We start from the raw sequence: 18,812 nt of genomic DNA, 5'->3' as shown, positions 1-18,812 counted from the left end.
ATGAGCTATATATTTCTCTATCAACAATATTCATATAATTGTATTACGAATTGTTGATAAACGATTATTTCTTTTTTATTTAATGTAGATAAAATCTTATTACAACTGCGTATCATTCATTCATTGATTTGTGGTGTTACCTCATCATACCATGGAGGTATCATTAACTTTCTTATGTTTTCATGCTCATAAGGATTTTGCAGCATACATGTATTAAGTATATACTATCCCCTCCGTTTCTTTATAATTAGAATAATACTACACATATATCATTTCCATACAACATTTCTCATACAACGTTATGTGGCAAGATGTGATTGGGTGAAAGTTTAATTTTAATTTTAAATTAGCCAATCATATCTTACCACATAATGTTGTATGAAAATGATGTATGTGTAGTATTACTCTTATAATTAACGTTTTAAAGTTGTTATTTTCTTTCAAAATAAAAGACGTTAGACCAATTGAATCCTCTCTCTCTTTCTCGACATTTACCCTTGTCTCCTCTCTTTCATTTTTTTGTTATGACCCACATCTCCTCTCTTTTTCCATTAAAAAATTGTGCATAACCTCAAAATGTCAAATTTTAAAGAAACGGAATAAGTATAAAAATATTCCATTTACAATGTTAATTATAAATTACTAAAATGTCTTCCACAAAATGAATACATCACGTCAATTATATACATCAATCACTACAATTCCATCGGTTTTCTTATTCAATTGTTCTCAATCCTATTTTTTAAAGATCCTTTATCGAATAGTTTGATTTTCTACCCTAAAAAGGTCGATTAAACTAGACATTAAATTTGGATTTAATAACTTAAATTAGGGTAATCTTTGAAATTTTATAGAATTTGTCAAAAGCTTTTCCTACAGGGATCAGGGATGTTAATGAAAAATTAAAACCTAATGAAATCTATTTATATATTATAAAAATTATAATAGGATTTTAATTGAAAGATTCTATGATACCTCCTTATGTCAGTGGAAGCACATAAACTGACAGTTATTTTATATAAGTGATATATTTTCACAATTGCAGATATTAGCTAGTTAAGCAGAGCTGGTTTGCTTTCTTGAGATTTAACTCTACCGGCGTTTAAGAGCGAATTTATAGAAAATCGTAAACAAACCTGAAAATGACCTCATAAATAAGCTTCACTTCAAGGCAAAAATCTATAGTGAATACAGAACTAGAGTCCTTACCATACATGGGTTGTTTGTTTCCTTCATCAAATTTCACTTTTGGGTTCAGCAGAACAAGCTNGTTGTATTGGGATTTGGGCTAAACACTTGTTCATTCACTCCATTAAGAGCATTTGCAGTGTTGTATTAAATTAAATTTTGAATTTTAAAAGAGTGGGTTTCACTCTTGGGGGATTTAGACTTTTCTAATGAGAGAAAGTAAGTCTTAGTGGTTGTGAGAGGTCTAATTGACACTTTGAAGTCAATTGGGTTGAAGTGTTGGATAAAACACTTGTGTAAGGTTTAGTTGCACTTTGAAAGCTAGCTTGTATGAAGAAAATCCTAGTCTTGGTTGAATACTAAGTGTGATAGTGGAAATCTTCAAGGGAGATACTTGACGGAGTGGTCCAAGTGGACGTAGGCGGGTTTGCTAAACCACTATATATCGCGTGTTTGATTTTTCTATCCCTTCTCTTTAATTTGTGTTATTACTTGTTTTACTTATTTATGTTCGTATTTGGTCATATTACATAAAAATTGACCTAACAACTTTGGAGTAAAAAATTGGGTGATGTTATGCATAATTTGTAATTAGTTTTATAAACCCAATTAGTCCCCTGTTCGGTAAGTCATCGATCCTTTCATATCTCAATATGTCCTATTGGATGATTAAATAACCTATTTAATGTTTTCTTTTAATAGAAGCCCAAAATTTGAGCTTCTCCCCTTAACTCTTTTTTTAGCTTACTTAAAGTTTTGAAATATTAATATATCTTTATAATATTTTAGATATTTCACTTCATCCCTTCTTGACATTAAAACCTATTTTTTGCAATTTAATACTAGAAAATTCTTTTACATTTTCATAATCAAACATTTAATATTTTTATCTTTTTTTTTTTTTTTAATTTATACAAATTGTATTTTCAAAAGATTTACTACTAGAAGTTCTTCTCAAGGGTGTAGCTAAAATAGTTATTTATGGGGGTCAAAATTCAAACAATAATATGATTATTAAAGAAATCATAATAGTAGTATATTATATCTGNGGGGGGGGGTGGTGATGACGAACGTTCTTTTTGAAGGGTCATTATGTGTTGTATTACCTTTTACGATTAGTACGCATTTTGAGCTTTAGTCTTGATAGATGGCTGCTCCCTATGTTTTGGTGAGTAGGAAACGGGAGCAATGTGATGTGGAGGGTCTTATTTAGCAACACTCATTGGAAATGTTGAACTGGTCGTAATATAAAATTAGGAGGTGAATATTGATATTAATAAACACTCTAAGGGTGCGTTTGATTCAAGAAATGTTATATTACTAAGAAATGTTGTATTACTGAAAAGATAGATTATTAGGAAATCTTTAGAGAAATGTGTTTAAATTGGTGGGTATGTTATAATAATTTGTTTGGTTGGGAGGATAAATGAGTGGATATGTTATGTAGATTATTAAATTGTTCTCCTTTTTAAATAATAATATAATATTATTTTTATTATTATTTTTTAAATCATTTCTTTTAACCTTCCTATATTTGAAATTTTACTAAAACACCCCAACCAATACAACTTTAATTTGTAGCAAAATCACCTCCACTCACCCCAAGCCACCGCCGGCAATCAGCCACCACCACCGGCAGTCGCCATAATGGCACACAACCGATCGAATCTGGCTAATCGTGCTTCGATAAGGCTTAATCCAGCCAGATCTAGTCGTGAATATGGTCGTTTCACGGATAGATCTGGCTATGAATCTGGTTGTTTCACGGCTAAAGATATGGTCGTGAAACAGCCACAGATCTGGCCGTGAAAAGGCCAGATCTTTGGTTGTGAAACGGCGACCATTTCACGGTCAAGGCCAGATCTAGTCATTTTCGGCCATGGATCACAAATTCATAGCCGAAAACGTCCTTATCGGCACATGATCGGCAAGATCCTGTCGATCTTGTGTCGATATGACGACTTTCACCGGGGCCAGCGGTGGTGGCTAGCGGTCGGCGGTGGTCTTAGGTGGTTGGGGGTATTTTATAAATTTTTAAACTTTTTTGTGGCGGGAATGTTTTAGCTAAATTCTCAAATATAGGGGTCTGAGTAATTGTTATTTGGTAGACATATGAGGACAAATTTGTCCGAAATGATAAAAGATTAAGGGCAAAATAGGATCAAAATTAAAATTACCTCGGTAATCTTATATTAACACTCATTGGGAAGGTAATTTGATTACCTTCAATGTTACCAATAGTAAAAACTATTTGCAATAAAAGATTACGTAATCTTTTATTACTTAACAACCAAATGAAGGAATCTTGAAAATTAAATAAAGATTACAAGATTAATCTTATATCATCCCGAACCAAACGCTATCTAATTGTAATCTACGGATCAATATTGATATTAGTAATGATGCAAAATGCTTAAATTATCTTCTTTCTTGTTGAGCTATGTATTTCTCTATCAACAATATTCATATAATTGTATTACGAATTGTTGATAAACGATTATTTCTTCTTNGAAAAGTCGACTTTTGAAATTGTGTGGTGCACATAAGCATTTCCCTGCCAAATTAGCCGTATATTCCGTTTATTATGGACTATGTCCTAACTTTATTCAGAACATGCATACAATTCTGATCATGTCTTCCAATTTGTTCACTATTTTCCAGTGGGAAAGATAATTGAGGTATACCCTTGGAAATGGATAGAAAATATTATTTTGTTTGAAAAGAAAAGAAAAAATTCCTGTCCTTGACCTTCTCTTGCCCAAAATAATTTTAAACATGTTGATATGCTTGAGCCAATCCTCGTCATTTTCATTGGATTTAGATCCAGCTCATAAGTGCATTGGTTTTCTTCTTGACTTTTTTTGTTTTATGGACTTTTTATCTTTTATCTTCAGCAAGCGGCACTGTTTAGTTTCAAATTCTCTTGTTCTTTTCTAGAAAACTTCATCTCCAGAGGAAACAAGAGAGGCATTACAGCTATGGCTTCCAAAGGAAGAATGGGTTCCTATTAACCCTCTTTTGGTATGTTAGAGCTATTTTCATAATACATGCACATGCGCTAACAATTATATGATTCAGTTATTTAATGTCAGGATCCCACATTGAAAGGGAAAAGGGTGGGCATATGGGTTATAAAGGCTTGGGTACCCTCCCTTGGCAAGCCGATTTTCCAAGGAGAATTCTACCCAAGCCCATGAAAGACCCATGGCCCAGCCCAAATTGTTGAGTTATTGGAGTGGGTTCCTATCATTTAATGACAAGCTCAAAACAGCACACATACATATGCTCTTTGAAAATTTTGTCATGTAAATGTTACATATTTTAACATTTATCGTATTCAAATTTTTTTTCGTTTCATTGGTAAGATGTGAAAGGAAAACACTATGGCATTTAAGAGAATATAGTTGTCTGGTGAGCTTTAGTTTGTTCTACCTAAATAGTGTGGAGCTCTGTTCAATCTTTGATTCCAGCAAATGCAGTGTCTTTCTCACCTGAATTTCATAAGCTTTTGTTTGCGCAATCATTTCATATTGCTATACCATTAATTGTTGAAGCCTTGAATTTTTCCCGTAAACAGGTGGGATTTGGACAAACAATATGTACCCCTGTCAGGCCTCGTTGCGAAATGTGCAGCGTCAATGACGTCTGCCCGTCTGCATTCAAGGAAACCGCAAGTCCATCATCTAAGTTAAAGAAGTCTGGACGCAGGTAGATACAATATATTGGTTTAAGTTCACTGTTCTTGTAACAACTGGCATCTCTTACCAGTTTGCCCTCCAATTTTTCCTATCGAAACGTTCTTGTGGAGGGTCCTATTTAGCAACACTCATTACAACCAGTGAGGTGAATATTGATATTAATAAACACTCTAATTGTAATCTAAGGATCAATATTTATATTAGTAATGATGCAAAAATGCTTAAATTATCTTCTGCCTTGTTGAGCTATGTATTTCTCTATCAACAATTATGAGCTATATATTTCTCTATCAACAATATTCATATAATTGTATTACGAATTGTTGATAAACGATTATTTCTTTTTTATTTAATGTAGATAAAATCTTATTACAACTGCGTATCATTCATTCATTGATTTGTGGTGTTACCTCATCATACCATGGAGGTATCATTAACTTTCTTATGTTTTCATGCTCATAAGGATTTTGCAGCATACATGTATTAAGTATATACTATCCCCTCCGTTTCTTTATAATTAGAATAATACTACACATATATCATTTCCATACAACATTTCTCATACAACGTTATGTGGCAAGATGTGATTGGGTGAAAGTTTAATTTTAATTTTAAATTAGCCAATCATATCTTACCACATAATGTTGTATGAAAATGATGTATGTGTAGTATTACTCTTATAATTAACGTTTTAAAGTTGTTATTTTCTTTCAAAATAAAAGACGTTAGACCAATTGAATCCTCTCTCTCTTTCTCGACATTTACCCTTGTCTCCTCTCTTTCATTTTTTTGTTATGACCCACATCTCCTCTCTTTTTCCATTAAAAAATTGTGCATAACCTCAAAATGTCAAATTTTAAAGAAACGGAATAAGTATAAAAATATTCCATTTACAATGTTAATTATAAATTACTAAAATGTCTTCCACAAAATGAATACATCACGTCAATTATATACATCAATCACTACAATTCCATCGGTTTTCTTATTCAATTGTTCTCAATCCTATTTTTTAAAGATCCTTTATCGAATAGTTTGATTTTCTACCCTAAAAAGGTCGATTAAACTAGACATTAAATTTGGATTTAATAACTTAAATTAGGGTAATCTTTGAAATTTTATAGAATTTGTCAAAAGCTTTTCCTACAGGGATCAGGGATGTTAATGAAAAATTAAAACCTAATGAAATCTATTTATATATTATAAAAATTATAATAGGATTTAAATTGAAAGATTCTATGATACCTCCTTATGTCAGTGGAAGCACATAAACTGACAGTTATTTTATATAAGTGATATATTTTCACAATTGCAGATATTAGCTAGTTAAGCAGAGCTGGTTTGCTTTCTTGAGATTTAACTCTACCGGCGTTTAAGAGCGAATTGATAGAAAATCGTAAACAAACCTGAAAATGACCTCATAAATAAGCTTCACTTCAAGGCAAAAATCTATAGTGAATACAGAACTAGAGTCCTTACCATACATGGGTTGTTCGCTTCCTTCATCAAATTTCACTTTTGGGTTCAGCAGAACAAACTACTTCCAGTTGTACAAAATCTGAAGCTATAATAACACAGATACTTTTCATTAGTCACTCAACTGTATACATCTGACGATATCTCTCTTATTAGGCTGGATTAATCAGATTAAAACTAACAGTCTATAAACTGATAATAATATCCATCTTCCATGGCCTTGAACAGACCAACACCCCCATCCCTCAATTACATCAGGCCACCGGAGTGAGCTTGCTCTTGCGCCATATCCAGTAGTTAGCTCTCATCATATCAACACGCTGCAGAACATCACAAATAGCCTTTGCCAAGTCAGAATCAATGGGAGCCGAGTCTGAAGTCAATGCATCTATGGCTTCTCTGAAGTCTTGACTTGGCTGAAAGCCGTGGCAAAGCAGATCTAAAAGCATGCTCAGAGCAAATACATGGTTGCTTTTAGCATTCAAAACCTTCAAACATACTGAGGAGACTTTAGGATCATTAATCCAAGACTCAGTGTTGTTCTTGTAAAGGCCTCGAAGGTATCTCCATGGGCTTTCATTATCAGGGTTGGCCATAATGGCTTCAACAGTATAGCTTACTTCAGAGTCTCTCATGGCCTCAAGGCCCCCAAGGAAGGGAGACCTAGTTATTACAAAGTATCGCTGCATCAAGCAAACATATATAAGTAAAAGGAAATTCTACAAAGAGGGACATCCTTCCTTACTGGCATGCTAATGTTACTGTGCTAGTAAAAGACAAAACACACAGAGCGTAAATGCCATAAAGTGGCAAACTTCTCCAACAACTCTTAATAGACAAAGAGCACAAGAAGCCAAGGAAAACTTTAAAAATGATGAACTGAGCATTAAAAAGTTCGAGGAAAGTTTTAATCAAAATTAGTGCTAAAAGAATTTAAAGAAGAGGTTTATGTTAATTTTGATCCCAATCTCCCATTTAGTTTGTGACACAAAAGATTAGAAGCTTGAATCATGGTATCCATCATGCACCTCATGTGTACTACTTAAAAGGTGTGTATCTAAGTGCTTTTGGTACTAGTAAAACAACCATAAAATTGCAAAAGCGCTTTCTTTATTTCATTTCTAGTGTTTAGCTAAAATATAAAAAGGCATTTTTTGAGGATAGATAAGCACCCATCAGGTTCTTAACTACAAAGCACTGCCAGGTGCTTCTGCAAGAAGCAGTTCTTATAGAAGCATTCTCAAAAACATCTCAGAAACATTCTTTATCGTGGTTAAGATCCAAACAGCAATGCGTACAACATTTCATTATTACCTGATTCCATGCAGAATTGTTGTATATATCCTCTTCAAGAAGCTGCTGACAATAGTCAAGTTCATCTTCCCACCCTCCTAATGCCTGAAGCACCCACTGAAAAAGAAAAACTACATTTTTAATCCCATATTTGACATAGAATACAACCAGTGCAAGTCCAATGGTGCTATAACTACTCAATCAACTAATGGAAAATGAACTAAAAATGAGTACCGAAAAGACTTTGTACTTTATATTGTGTAGTTGATGTAAAACAAGTAACATGAGGCTAACAAACCTGCCTATGGGACCAGGCATGATAATTTTTAGCATCAAGGGAAAGTATCTTCCTAGTGAAATCAAGTTCCTTGCTTGTCGCAGAAGTTCCTAATTTCTGAGCAACCCACCGTCTATGATGCCTGAAAAACAGTGATCATCATTATTATCAATGATCCACTGGTACCAGGTGCGAATGAGGACTGATTCACAAAAACTCGGAGACTATAAAGTTAACCTGACAGTTTGTTTTGATCATTTAAGATTCAGACAGTACTCCTATTTTTCAAAAATAAGGCAGACACTACTTAGGAAGGTCATGTGTGATAGCAAATGAACCTAGATGAGTACAGAAAACAAATCATCATAACTACAACCTTCAACATAATTATTGGAAGATCAAAGCCATTAGCAACAACTCTCCAGCCAAAAGATATGCAATATAAAACAACCAGAACTAGTTAAACCTGAGAAGTAGCTTCTGGATAAATGCAAAGAGAATCTTTCCATAAAGATGAATTTCAATTCGTTTATCATCTTATTCAGTTCCTCTTGACCATTTTCACAGAATCCCAGAAACATATAATGTTATATCTCAGTGAAGAAGGATTTTCCTAAGTCACTATATCCTTTACATAATGGGTTGGTTCAACAAATTGGAAACATATGCAAACAGCATTAGACATTAGGTAGCCTGCCTGGAACCCACTTTTGCTGCTACTGGATGATTTTTGAGACTCATAATCAATTCAAGGGCAGTTTTGGAACATTATTTTTTCATATACTTACAAATTTAATTTAGGGAGAATTAATAATTGAAATGAATATAGACGTATTGATCCATTGGCTCACCATATTTGATAGTTTTTGGAGTTATCCTTGGCAATACATCCAACAAAATCCAGTTCCTCAAGCAAGTTAGCATCAAGTGCCTCAAGTATTTGACGCCTGAAATGCCAAACCTTCAAAGAAGAGGAAAAATGATGGCTCTTTAGTTTGTATATCCTCTAATAGGACTTCCTCAAAAACAAAAATGTCATGAATAACTTCACCACAAGATCAGAATGATCCTAAATATTTAACATTCATGAAAATCTTGGGCGTCACTGCTTCACCATTTTCAGAATCACATTTACCCATTTTCAGTGTCTTGATCTGAACAAGTAAATAACTCTCATGTGGATCAACATACCAGAACAACAGTTTTTCTACATGAATTCTAATCCTTGTAATATGAAACATTATACTTGCAACACTCAAAAGGCAAAACCCTGGCAAAAAAACCCACAGCCAAAATGCCCAGAAAATACAAGAATCGTTACTAAGAAAAAAAAATAAAATAAAAGGATTTGATGAATTACAGTGTAGTTTCCTGGATTGAGGAGGATGGCTTCTCGAGTGAGCTGAAGAGCACGAGGAGAGAGCTCCTTGGCTGAGTAGATGGCACGAAAGTAGTCCATGGTTTCTCTGAAGTCTTGCTTGTAGGCAATTTGAACAACGGGGTTCGGGCCATCGTCTTGAGGAATGGGTTTGACGTCGGACCACTCTGGTCTCAGGCTCAGTGGCAGTGTCTCTTGTTCTAACTGCTCTTTGTCCGAGTCCATGGCTCTTCTCTTGCTTTGTTGCTCCTTCACTCTAGATTAGAAGAAGAAAAATCTGGCACATGTGCTTTCTGTCCATTAACGATCAACAACAACCTTTCAAACGCTAACTAATACGTCCTTGAAGCTAAGAAAAATTTAAGTATTTTGTTTTGTTATCTAACACAGAATCTTTTGTGTAAAAACAAAAATACCCTCTCTGATTATTCTATTGTATGTATAATAAAACTTATAAATATAGGGAAGTAAAATTACAAACATAAACTATTAGAATATATAACTTTGAACGCAATGTGAAAACAAGATTGTGGTAGTTCCCCCATTTTCAGCCCCAGAACTTTGCAGGGGAATTACTCGAGCTCAAGTTTGTTTCATTTGTATCTAAAAGAAGTTAAAGATAAGTTTATGTAGATTTAGTTTAAAACTAAAAAAATAGAAATTGGCAATGTATGAAAATAAACCTGAAACAACTTAACAAAAATCTAACTACAAGGCTTATCATTCTTCAATAATTAGCACAATAAAATCACTTACAAACAATAAATCAATAAAAAAACATCTACGAAAAGAAGCAAACTTTGAACTGGGTAACTACCACTGACATTCCCTTCTATTTTTAATCAAACAATAGTGATCCAATAAATATAATTTCAATTGAGAAATTTTACTCTTCCATCAATGTCCAATCTAAGCAATTTTTGTATAGTTACTAAAAAACCCCAAAATCACAAAACCCTAATCATCACAATACTCGGCCACTGTTCTTAATTCAATCAAACAACAAAATGAGTTTCCTTGGTAAGAGATGAGAGAGTATGAAGGATACCAGTGGTGGAGTCGCCCACGAGTACGGCCGCAACGTGTCGACACGGCGGTGATTTGCGTACACTCCCGGAGAAAGCCAACGACGTCTCTCTGCGGGGAAATTGTTGGCGTTTGTTGGGGATTTAGGATTTGGAATCGATCTTTTGAGTTGTTACTACTTTTTGGTTAATTTGATTAAGATTCCTGTTATTTAGTTTAATGCAAATACACCCGAAGGTTAATAATGGATTAGTTTTAATCGCCCTTGATATTTGAAATCATAACAATAAGCTCCCTGTAGTTTAAAATAAAACATTTTTCTTAAAAAGTTTTATTTTATAATATTTTACTTGAATAAATTCTCTATCCATAAATTCCAGTTTATTTTACTAAACGATTTTCTCTCGATGGAGAAGTGAGGTTGTTGTTTCTAATCAATGTTAAACAAAAATTATTCTTTTGCTTTAAATAACTCTTTATTTTACATATTTTATTAAAAAAATTAAATATTTCTAAGTTAAAATGTTTAAAATATTTTCATTATTGCTCAGTTATTCATCTATAATCTTGTTGAAATTTTCATCTCAAACACAAGACCATTGGGTATATAATTAAACCCAAATAGTTAAAGGGTTTACCATACGGCATTTTTTTTTTTTTTTTATAGACACAATGACTACTTTTGTTAATTTTTCTTTTTTTTTAAGAAAATGGTTTTAAGAACTTGGTTTATATTTTCAAATATGAGTTTAAGAACTCTTATGGTTTAATTAAAAGTTTTGATTCGTAAGAGTTAAGACTTGGAGATTTTATTTTTCCAATAAATATTATTTTTTTAGAGAGTACATATTTCTTATTAAAGTAAGATGAACTATTTGGGTATCATCTCAATTTGAATTACGTTAATCGTAAGTCAAGTTTGGATTACAACTTCTTCGTCTTCTTCCTTTCAATAAGCTCTACCTCCTCCTGAATCATCAAAATGAAAAGTAAAAGTAAATGAAATGAAAATAAAATAAAATTTTGAAATATTCCAAACTTGGCTCTCCAAATGTCTGTTCATTAAATCAAATCATGAATAATCAATAAAGATTAAGGACTTGCATGTACATAAAGGATACAATCAATAATTTATAGACGGTAAAATTTACGGTCACAGAATGAGGGGTGTGATCCCATAAGGTTGAGGCCACCAGCAATCCGTTATACTTACATACACAAGAAAACAAGCGTTAAGCGAATGAAAAACACCAAGGTGGTGTTTGTCATGGGCACTCCGTCAACGAGACTGAATGAGGCTAATTTAGTGAGAGTTAGAGAAAGAGAAAGTTATCAGAAGTTTAGTCGGAGACTAGAACTACGACAATGATGTATAACTCTCTAGTGTGGAACTCTGGGGTTAAAAGGTGTAATGCTCACTGCCTTGTGAGAGGGAACTGAACGGGCAAGAAGACCTACTAATAGGAAGAAAAGGTGTTATCCCAATAGGTTCCGGATCGGATCGAGTAATAAGTGAAGGAGCTTGACCAATCCCAATGGGTTGGCCTTTATTTATATAGCGGTTGTAAGATCTTCGAGTCCTAGTAGGACTATGAGTCGTCGGCAGTTGAGGTTCAGTTAATAGAAAAGTCTTCGATTCTCTTGCCTTAGTAGAAGAGAGAGTCCTATTCACTCTAAGATTCAGATCTTAGATAAATTAGGATAGTGATAGATCTCTTCAAAGGAATCCGAATAATACCGAAATAGGAAGTAAGCAACCTTGGGGTCTAAGTAAACCCTAGGTCAGGTAGGTGATCTTTGATCAATGGGTCTAGGCCTAGATAAACTAATGATGAGGCCTAAAGGAATCGAGACATTTATTGATCGGGCTCAAACAGTGAACGACATGGTAGGTGTAATGAACGGATCCAATATGCGAACTCTATTGCAAGTCCAATCAAATCTGAACTTTGTTGAAGGTGTCTTCGTCTTTGGGCCTATTCAGGCGGAGGATATTTTTTTGCTCTAACACAAGTTAATAAAGAAAACGATATATATTGATTCATAACAGGTCATTTATAAGGAAATTTTATGATGGTAAAAGGAGGAAGGAATAGAGGAATCATTCTGAACCAGAAAATAAGATAATCTTTTTCCATAACCGGTAGTTGATTTTGATATTAACGAGAGACTCGGAGTTATGGTTTGTCAAGTAATTTGAGCATTTTGTATTGATTCATATAACCTTATCTAACTGGAATTTAATACCTTTTGCAAGGTCAGGGGTAGGGGGTGGCTAACCAGAGCTCCGATATATATATATATATATATATATAATTAAAATTAAAATTATAATTTATAATAAATAATTTAATATTATAAAAAATTCTCAATAGTTATCTATTTTAATTTTTTTAACTCTTTAACCATTTTTTTTTTATTAAAGATAAATAATTCAAAAATCATAATTCATGAAAAGAATACATTTAGAGACAATATATTAAAATTCATTGTACATGCTCTTTTCTATTCTATCTTCACATCTCTTCCTCCATTATTTTTTAAAAAATTTTAAAATAAAAACAACTTTATTTCTCTTGTTTTCCAAGTTTGTTATTCACTTGCATGAGATATGTTACACTTAATTAGTCTGTTTTCATGTATCATTTAATTTCCATTTTCTACTTTTTTCTAGAATGTTACAATCTATGGTTGGAGTATGACATTTTGGTGCAAGAAGACTTCGTTGATTCTCTTAAATTTTGTTGTTGAGTTGTTCGCTGTTTTCAAACTGTTAGCATGTAAGAGCATGTTTAACACGTGATATAACATAACATTAGATACACAGTACATTGTATAATACTAAATAATGCAATTCAATGTTGGTAACAAAATTGCATTGCGTTGAATAATGCCAAGTTTAAAATAATCTATTACTCTACGTTAAATAATGCTTACTAAAATCATTGCATTAGTTATACCATGTTAGTAATAAATTTAAAATAAAATAGTAGGTCTCTCCAAGAGACTGAAACAACAACTCCTACAATCTAGGAAAACAGTGCCTTTATTGATTAAATCAAAGAAGTGGTTTAACTTAGAGGTGGGCAGGGACCGATCCCTTATGGGCCCAAGCTTGGGCCTATTTGGGACTAGTCCCAGGACCTGGGATCGGTCCTAGGTCCCAGACCCATGAGAAAAATTAGGACCCAGATCAGGTCCTAGGACTGTCGGATTGGTCCCATAGAGCTTGGATAATTATTTTCTCCCCTCGATTTTTTTATATTTTGAAGGTAAACAAAATGTTATAGGGGTTTTTAGTATTTTTTAGGGTAAAATTATAAATTTTTAGACCTGAAGTTTTTTTTTTTTTTATTTTTGTAAAATTTTATTTTAGTTCTGAATTAATTTATTTTTTAAATTATAAGGGTTTTATGTATTTGACAGAGACTATTAAAAAAATATAAAATTTTTGGGCCGGACCGAAAGAGGGCCCAATGAAGGCCCGAGCCCTCCTCCTTAGGCCTGGTCCCGTTTTGGGACCAGACCTCCTGGTCCAGTCCTCTCAAGGACCGGTCCTAGGACAGGTTTTGAGCTACTTTTGGGCCCGGTCCCAAATGCCCAACTCTAGTTTAACTGGTAAGAAGAGTGACATGGATTATTTAATATATTTCCCTTTTTTATAATATAAATACTTGCTAATTTTAAATGGTAATTAACCTGACCTTCAGTTTCATACATAATGTAAGCAAATCTCCTTTTTTTATTATGATTAATGTCAGCTAATGATTAAAGCTAAGTTTCAAGGGTAAGTGAGTTATTTTACATTTAATAGTTAAAAATAATAATAATAATTCAGAAAAACAAATTGGATTTCAATCACCTTCAATATCGATCATTAGAATTGTCAATCACTAATCTAAGTTGATTAATTTGTCAGTATCGTCGATATGCAAGCCATTCTTTTTAAATTTCTCTATTGTTTTTGTTTAACTAGGGGGTAATTACGTAATTTTGTAATATCAATTTATGTATTTATAATTAGTTTAGTTTCCTGTGACCGGGGGGTTCTTTGCTTTTCAAACTATGAAGTATATAAAAGTATTTTCGAAACCTCACGGTCAAATTCGTTATTTCCAGTGACAACGTTCTTAGTTGGTAAAAAGCAAAACATTGAGCAATAGCTGCAAAGTGTTGTTTGTTACCGGGAAAATAAGGGAAAGAAAGTGAAAAATGACTGTAACCAGGAATCGGGTACGCGTTGCTAGCGCTTGGACCCTCTCTTTCTCTCTTCGTCTCTGTGATCTCCAGAAGCCTTTCTTGATCCTCACTGTCCTCTCCAGGTACGATCACTCCTCATTTTCTCTAATTTTTTCTTTCAGGGAAATGAGGGAAAGTGCAAAAAATGTTAAGATTTCTTGGTCTTTATCCTCTCATTATTGGGTGTGACTCGAGACAACTATGGTTAACGGGTTTTTATTTTTGTTACTTGCGAAAGCCTAAAGCGCGAAAAAAATGTTTTCTTTAGTTCTCTTGGTATCCAAACAGTGGTATTTAAGTGAAAGGAAATTAAGTGAGTCATTCTGGAGTGTTTTTTTTTTTTTTTAAGTTCTTTTGAGCTCAATTTGCAGCTATTAAATGTTAGATTTAGGGTTCTTTGTTAAGCATTAGATGAAACTACTATGAAATGACATTCCTTTGAACCAATAAATAATTAAGAAATGAATAAAAACTTCATCAAAATTTTATTAGACTGTCATATTAAGTTACCAAGATGATAGCAGAATAGGATTTTGGTAACATTTTAATGTGCAATGTCATACTTGTAATGCAATATCCAAGTTGTAACATTTTATTTTGTTATCAGATAAGTGTAAATATTAATAAAATGCCGTTATGCATTACAAGTGATGTTTTTTGTTACTAAAAGATGTCACTCCGGTGATTTTACTATGATTTTAAACAGCAATTGCTGTAAATTAACTGTGCCTTAAGATTGTTGAGCTCCAATGGTTTTTGTGATTATCTATGTGCAGTACACTGCTATGGCTATAAGTCTTATAATCCGGTCGGCTGTATGGAGGGCTTTTCTTCTCTAACAAATCAACAACATGGTGGCCATATCCTTGCTTATAATAACATCTGTTGGGTTTGAAGAAGGGCTTCGTGTCTTTTTCTGGAAAGTTTACAAGTAAGTTATATCTAATATCTTAATGTGGTTTATCATTCTTTGTATCTCAATTGTAACATAAATGTTGGCTACACTCATGAATTGACATGAAAGGAAAATTTTGTCTACTTAAGTCAGTAGTTATTGCTTCTGTTGATCATTTGTTGCTATTACAGTGAGCTGTTTAAGCACTTGTCACACTATCATCTTGGTTTCATTTTCTTCAGCCCAGTGATTTTGATTGTAAAAAAACCTAAATTATCAAAACAGTTCACACTATTAAAACCTTTTGCTGCGTCATCATCACTTACTTACGTCCACTGGGTTTGATGGTTAAAAAACCCTAATTATCATATTCAAGGATTTCATACGTTGCTATCCTCTACCATCTGGCATACCCTTTGAACTTGATAGAGGGCATAATCTTTGAATTAAAGGAAAATTTATTCCCTTACATTGTAAGATATACTGGATTAGTTAAACTATGTTGTATATGAACATTTTCTTTTGCATATGCTTATATACTGCTATACTTCAACTTAATTTCTGATGGAGCTGTATTTCTTTTTTTTTTTTTCCTTTGTGGTTGTATGAGCACTTTGATGTGGGCTTTCTATAAGCATTCTCCTAACTTCCTTCTAATGTTATCTTGTATTAGCTTCAACTCTTGTTCCATTTCCTGAGTTGGTGTGTTCTTCTTGTCTCATTGCTAGCTACTGGTCTATACTTTTATCAAGCTTACAACAGATCTAACATTTCAACCTCTTGGGGACTTGCATATCCATCATTTTCAGTCTTCTTTTCTTAAACAATTGCATGAGTAAAGCGACCTCTGGTTTTTGTGATGGTTTTGAAAATTGTCCATACCATTTCCTTCATGTTTTCTCTCATCCGCCTTTGTGGGAGTTGTTACTGATTTTCTGATAGGAAGGTCTTCTTTTTCCTAGAACATTTTCTAATTCTGATATATTTTAGGTAGTGTAATTGAAATATGGTGGACTGAAGAACCTGTATATGCAAGGGTATGTTGGTTTTGGTAACATCTACTTTTTGGACTTAATGTAGGAGGTTGGAAGACATGTTGGACGCTTATGCTGACAGAGTCTCAAAACCGCGCCTGTTTCTCACTGATAAATGCAAATTGCACTTGGTGAGCTTTATAGAGCTATCAAATTACTTTTCCAGACTGTATAGTTGAAGAAGCGATCAAATTTTAGCAATAACATTCTTAGGGTGTGTTCATGTTGTGAGTTTTAGATCTTAGTTATATTCTGATTCTTCAGAAAATTCAACTCCTGAGAGTTTGATATTTTTTTAAATTCGTTGGACGCCATAGTAAACTAATTAATTAGTTTATTATGAAATTTTATTGTTATAAAGTTGAAATAAAACTGTAGGCTTGTGATCCTCTTGCCTAGCAGAAGATATTTTGTAGGAACATGATCAGTTTTGTAAGCCCACAAGGGTATCAAGCATTCACATGTAAGAACTAATTGCTTATCCATTTTTTGATTTGTCTGTAAATAATGGACAATTTCTTCATATATCAAACCATAGTTATTTGAGTGCATAAGCATAATAACCATTTGAATTTTTATAAAAGATACAAGAAAAATTATGATTGTCTGGACCTTCCTCTTTCACCTTCTGTTGATTAACATATGTTACAGTTTCTATGAGTGGTCAAGTGTTGGAACAAATACTTGGTTGTGAAGTAAATGTAGCGATAAAAGACTAAAAGAGATAAAAAAAAAAACTTTTATTGTGTCACTTAAATAATATAAGATTCTTGAACCCAAGAGTTAGAATGAGTAGCCTTTTCTCTGTAGTTACTGATAAACTGATTTAGGTACTGATGTCATGTCAATTGTTTGTGCAGCTGGTGGATTAGGCCATGGTGTGGCGCATGCTGTTTTTTTTTGCCTTAGTCTCTTAACTCCAGCATTTGTCCAGCCACATTTTTTGTTGATAAATGCTCACAGATACCCTTTTTTCTGTTTCTGGTGAGTCATTTATTCTTGTAAATATTTTTTGCCTCCTTTTATATATATTTTTCACATCTAGTTCAAATACAGTCTTTAAATGCATTGGTTTATCTCTCGTGTCCACTAAATTATTTTGCTGTGTAGTTTTCTGTTATCGTATTTACTGTGAATTGACATAATTGGCTAATATTTCAAACATTGATCTGCATTTGTGTTGCTGTTTTTTAACAAACAGTTTTTTGTCTTAACTGTTGCAGCATTTATTGCTCTTGCATTTGTTACAATCCACACTTTCCAATGGTCATTGCGTTTAATGGGTAGCTGAAGGGAAAAGTGGACCAGTATTTGTTCCAGTTGTTCATTTTGTTGCTGGAATGCTGGTAAAGTCTTCTCTTATTTTGCTTGCTTTTGTCATATATACACTAAAGTTTTTCTGTTGAGAATTTTATTTCAATTTTTCACTCTGAAAGGGTACATTCAGAATTATTCCTAGAACAGCAAGATATGTTTCTATGCTATTATGAAGCTATGATTGTCTAATTAAAATTGAAAATGTACCAACATAATGTCCCCTTCATTTGTAATTTTTCTTAATATTTTAAAATTTTCTCAAGTTACACACTAATTCCCCTTAATATCCCATAAAGAAAGAGAGATGCCCTCAATAAGTGATCGGACAAGAAGGTCTTGATGTTCCATCATCTCTCTATCCCCACTCGTACATGCACATGAGTACTGGTTTAATGACCAAATGTGTTTTCTTTCCTTTGGCATTCAAAGAAACGTCGATCTCTATCTATTAATTTTTGTTGGTGATAAAATCTTATTGTCCTTCAACATTGCTACCTTACCCTCCAAATAACTAACCGTGTGTTTTGTCAATTTGCAAATGTTCCATTTTGGTACTAGCTGATGTGTCATGAATTGTGAGAATAGACTTCAATGGTGCTTACCAATTTTTCTCCTTTGATATTTTCCTCAGACACTGGTAATTTTGCATCTGGGGGTTGTGTTATTGGGATTCCTCTCCTTATGTATGGCATTCTTGAGTTTGATTCACTGTGGGAAGATGGTGTGGAGAAGATTAACAGAACACAATCCGGCAGGGTAATTCTTTGTAATTTGTCACCTCTCCTACCTAACTTTTTGATTCAGATGTGTACTTCGCCTCATAGATAAGTTCTCGCGATAACTCACAATTAACTGCTTTCATGCACAGAGATGCATTCATGTTGCAAGTCTATATCCATGATTATTTATCTGAACCTTTTATTCGTCAACCAATATACTAATCTAGTCAATTGGTTATTTGTTTCTTATTCTCTTTTATTGTTTGTCCCCA

At 33.3% G+C, this 18,812-nt stretch overlaps 1 protein-coding gene across 2 annotated transcripts; it reads right to left on the bottom strand.

The window, feature by feature from the left end:
• Window positions 1-6,336: 6,336 nt before the first annotated feature.
• LOC116115121 (protein farnesyltransferase/geranylgeranyltransferase type-1 subunit alpha) lies at window positions 6,337-10,535 on the bottom strand. Of its 2 annotated transcripts, none has more exons than XM_031401273.1 (6): window positions 10,359-10,535; window positions 9,293-9,603; window positions 8,784-8,893; window positions 7,954-8,074; window positions 7,677-7,772; window positions 6,337-7,045 (listed from the first exon to the last, which is right to left on the bottom strand). In XM_031401273.1, exons 2-6 carry the CDS (start codon window positions 9,533-9,535, stop codon window positions 6,617-6,619), a joined length of 999 nt encoding a protein of 332 aa, XP_031257133.1. In that variant the 5' UTR covers window positions 9,536-9,603; window positions 10,359-10,535; the 3' UTR covers window positions 6,337-6,616. The 2 variants fall into 2 exon arrangements, with proteins under 2 accessions (XP_031257133.1, XP_031257134.1); XM_031401274.1 differs by having other exon boundaries at window positions 9,293-9,587.
• Window positions 10,536-18,812: the final 8,277 nt, after the last annotated feature.

This window comes from Pistacia vera, unplaced genomic scaffold (genome assembly GCF_008641045.1).
Source record: "Pistacia vera cultivar Batoury unplaced genomic scaffold, PisVer_v2 Contig731, whole genome shotgun sequence".
NCBI lineage: Eukaryota > Viridiplantae > Streptophyta > Magnoliopsida > Sapindales > Anacardiaceae > Pistacia > Pistacia vera.
Note: the sequence above shows the minus strand (reverse complement) of the source record. Positions and strands in the feature narration are given on the sequence as shown.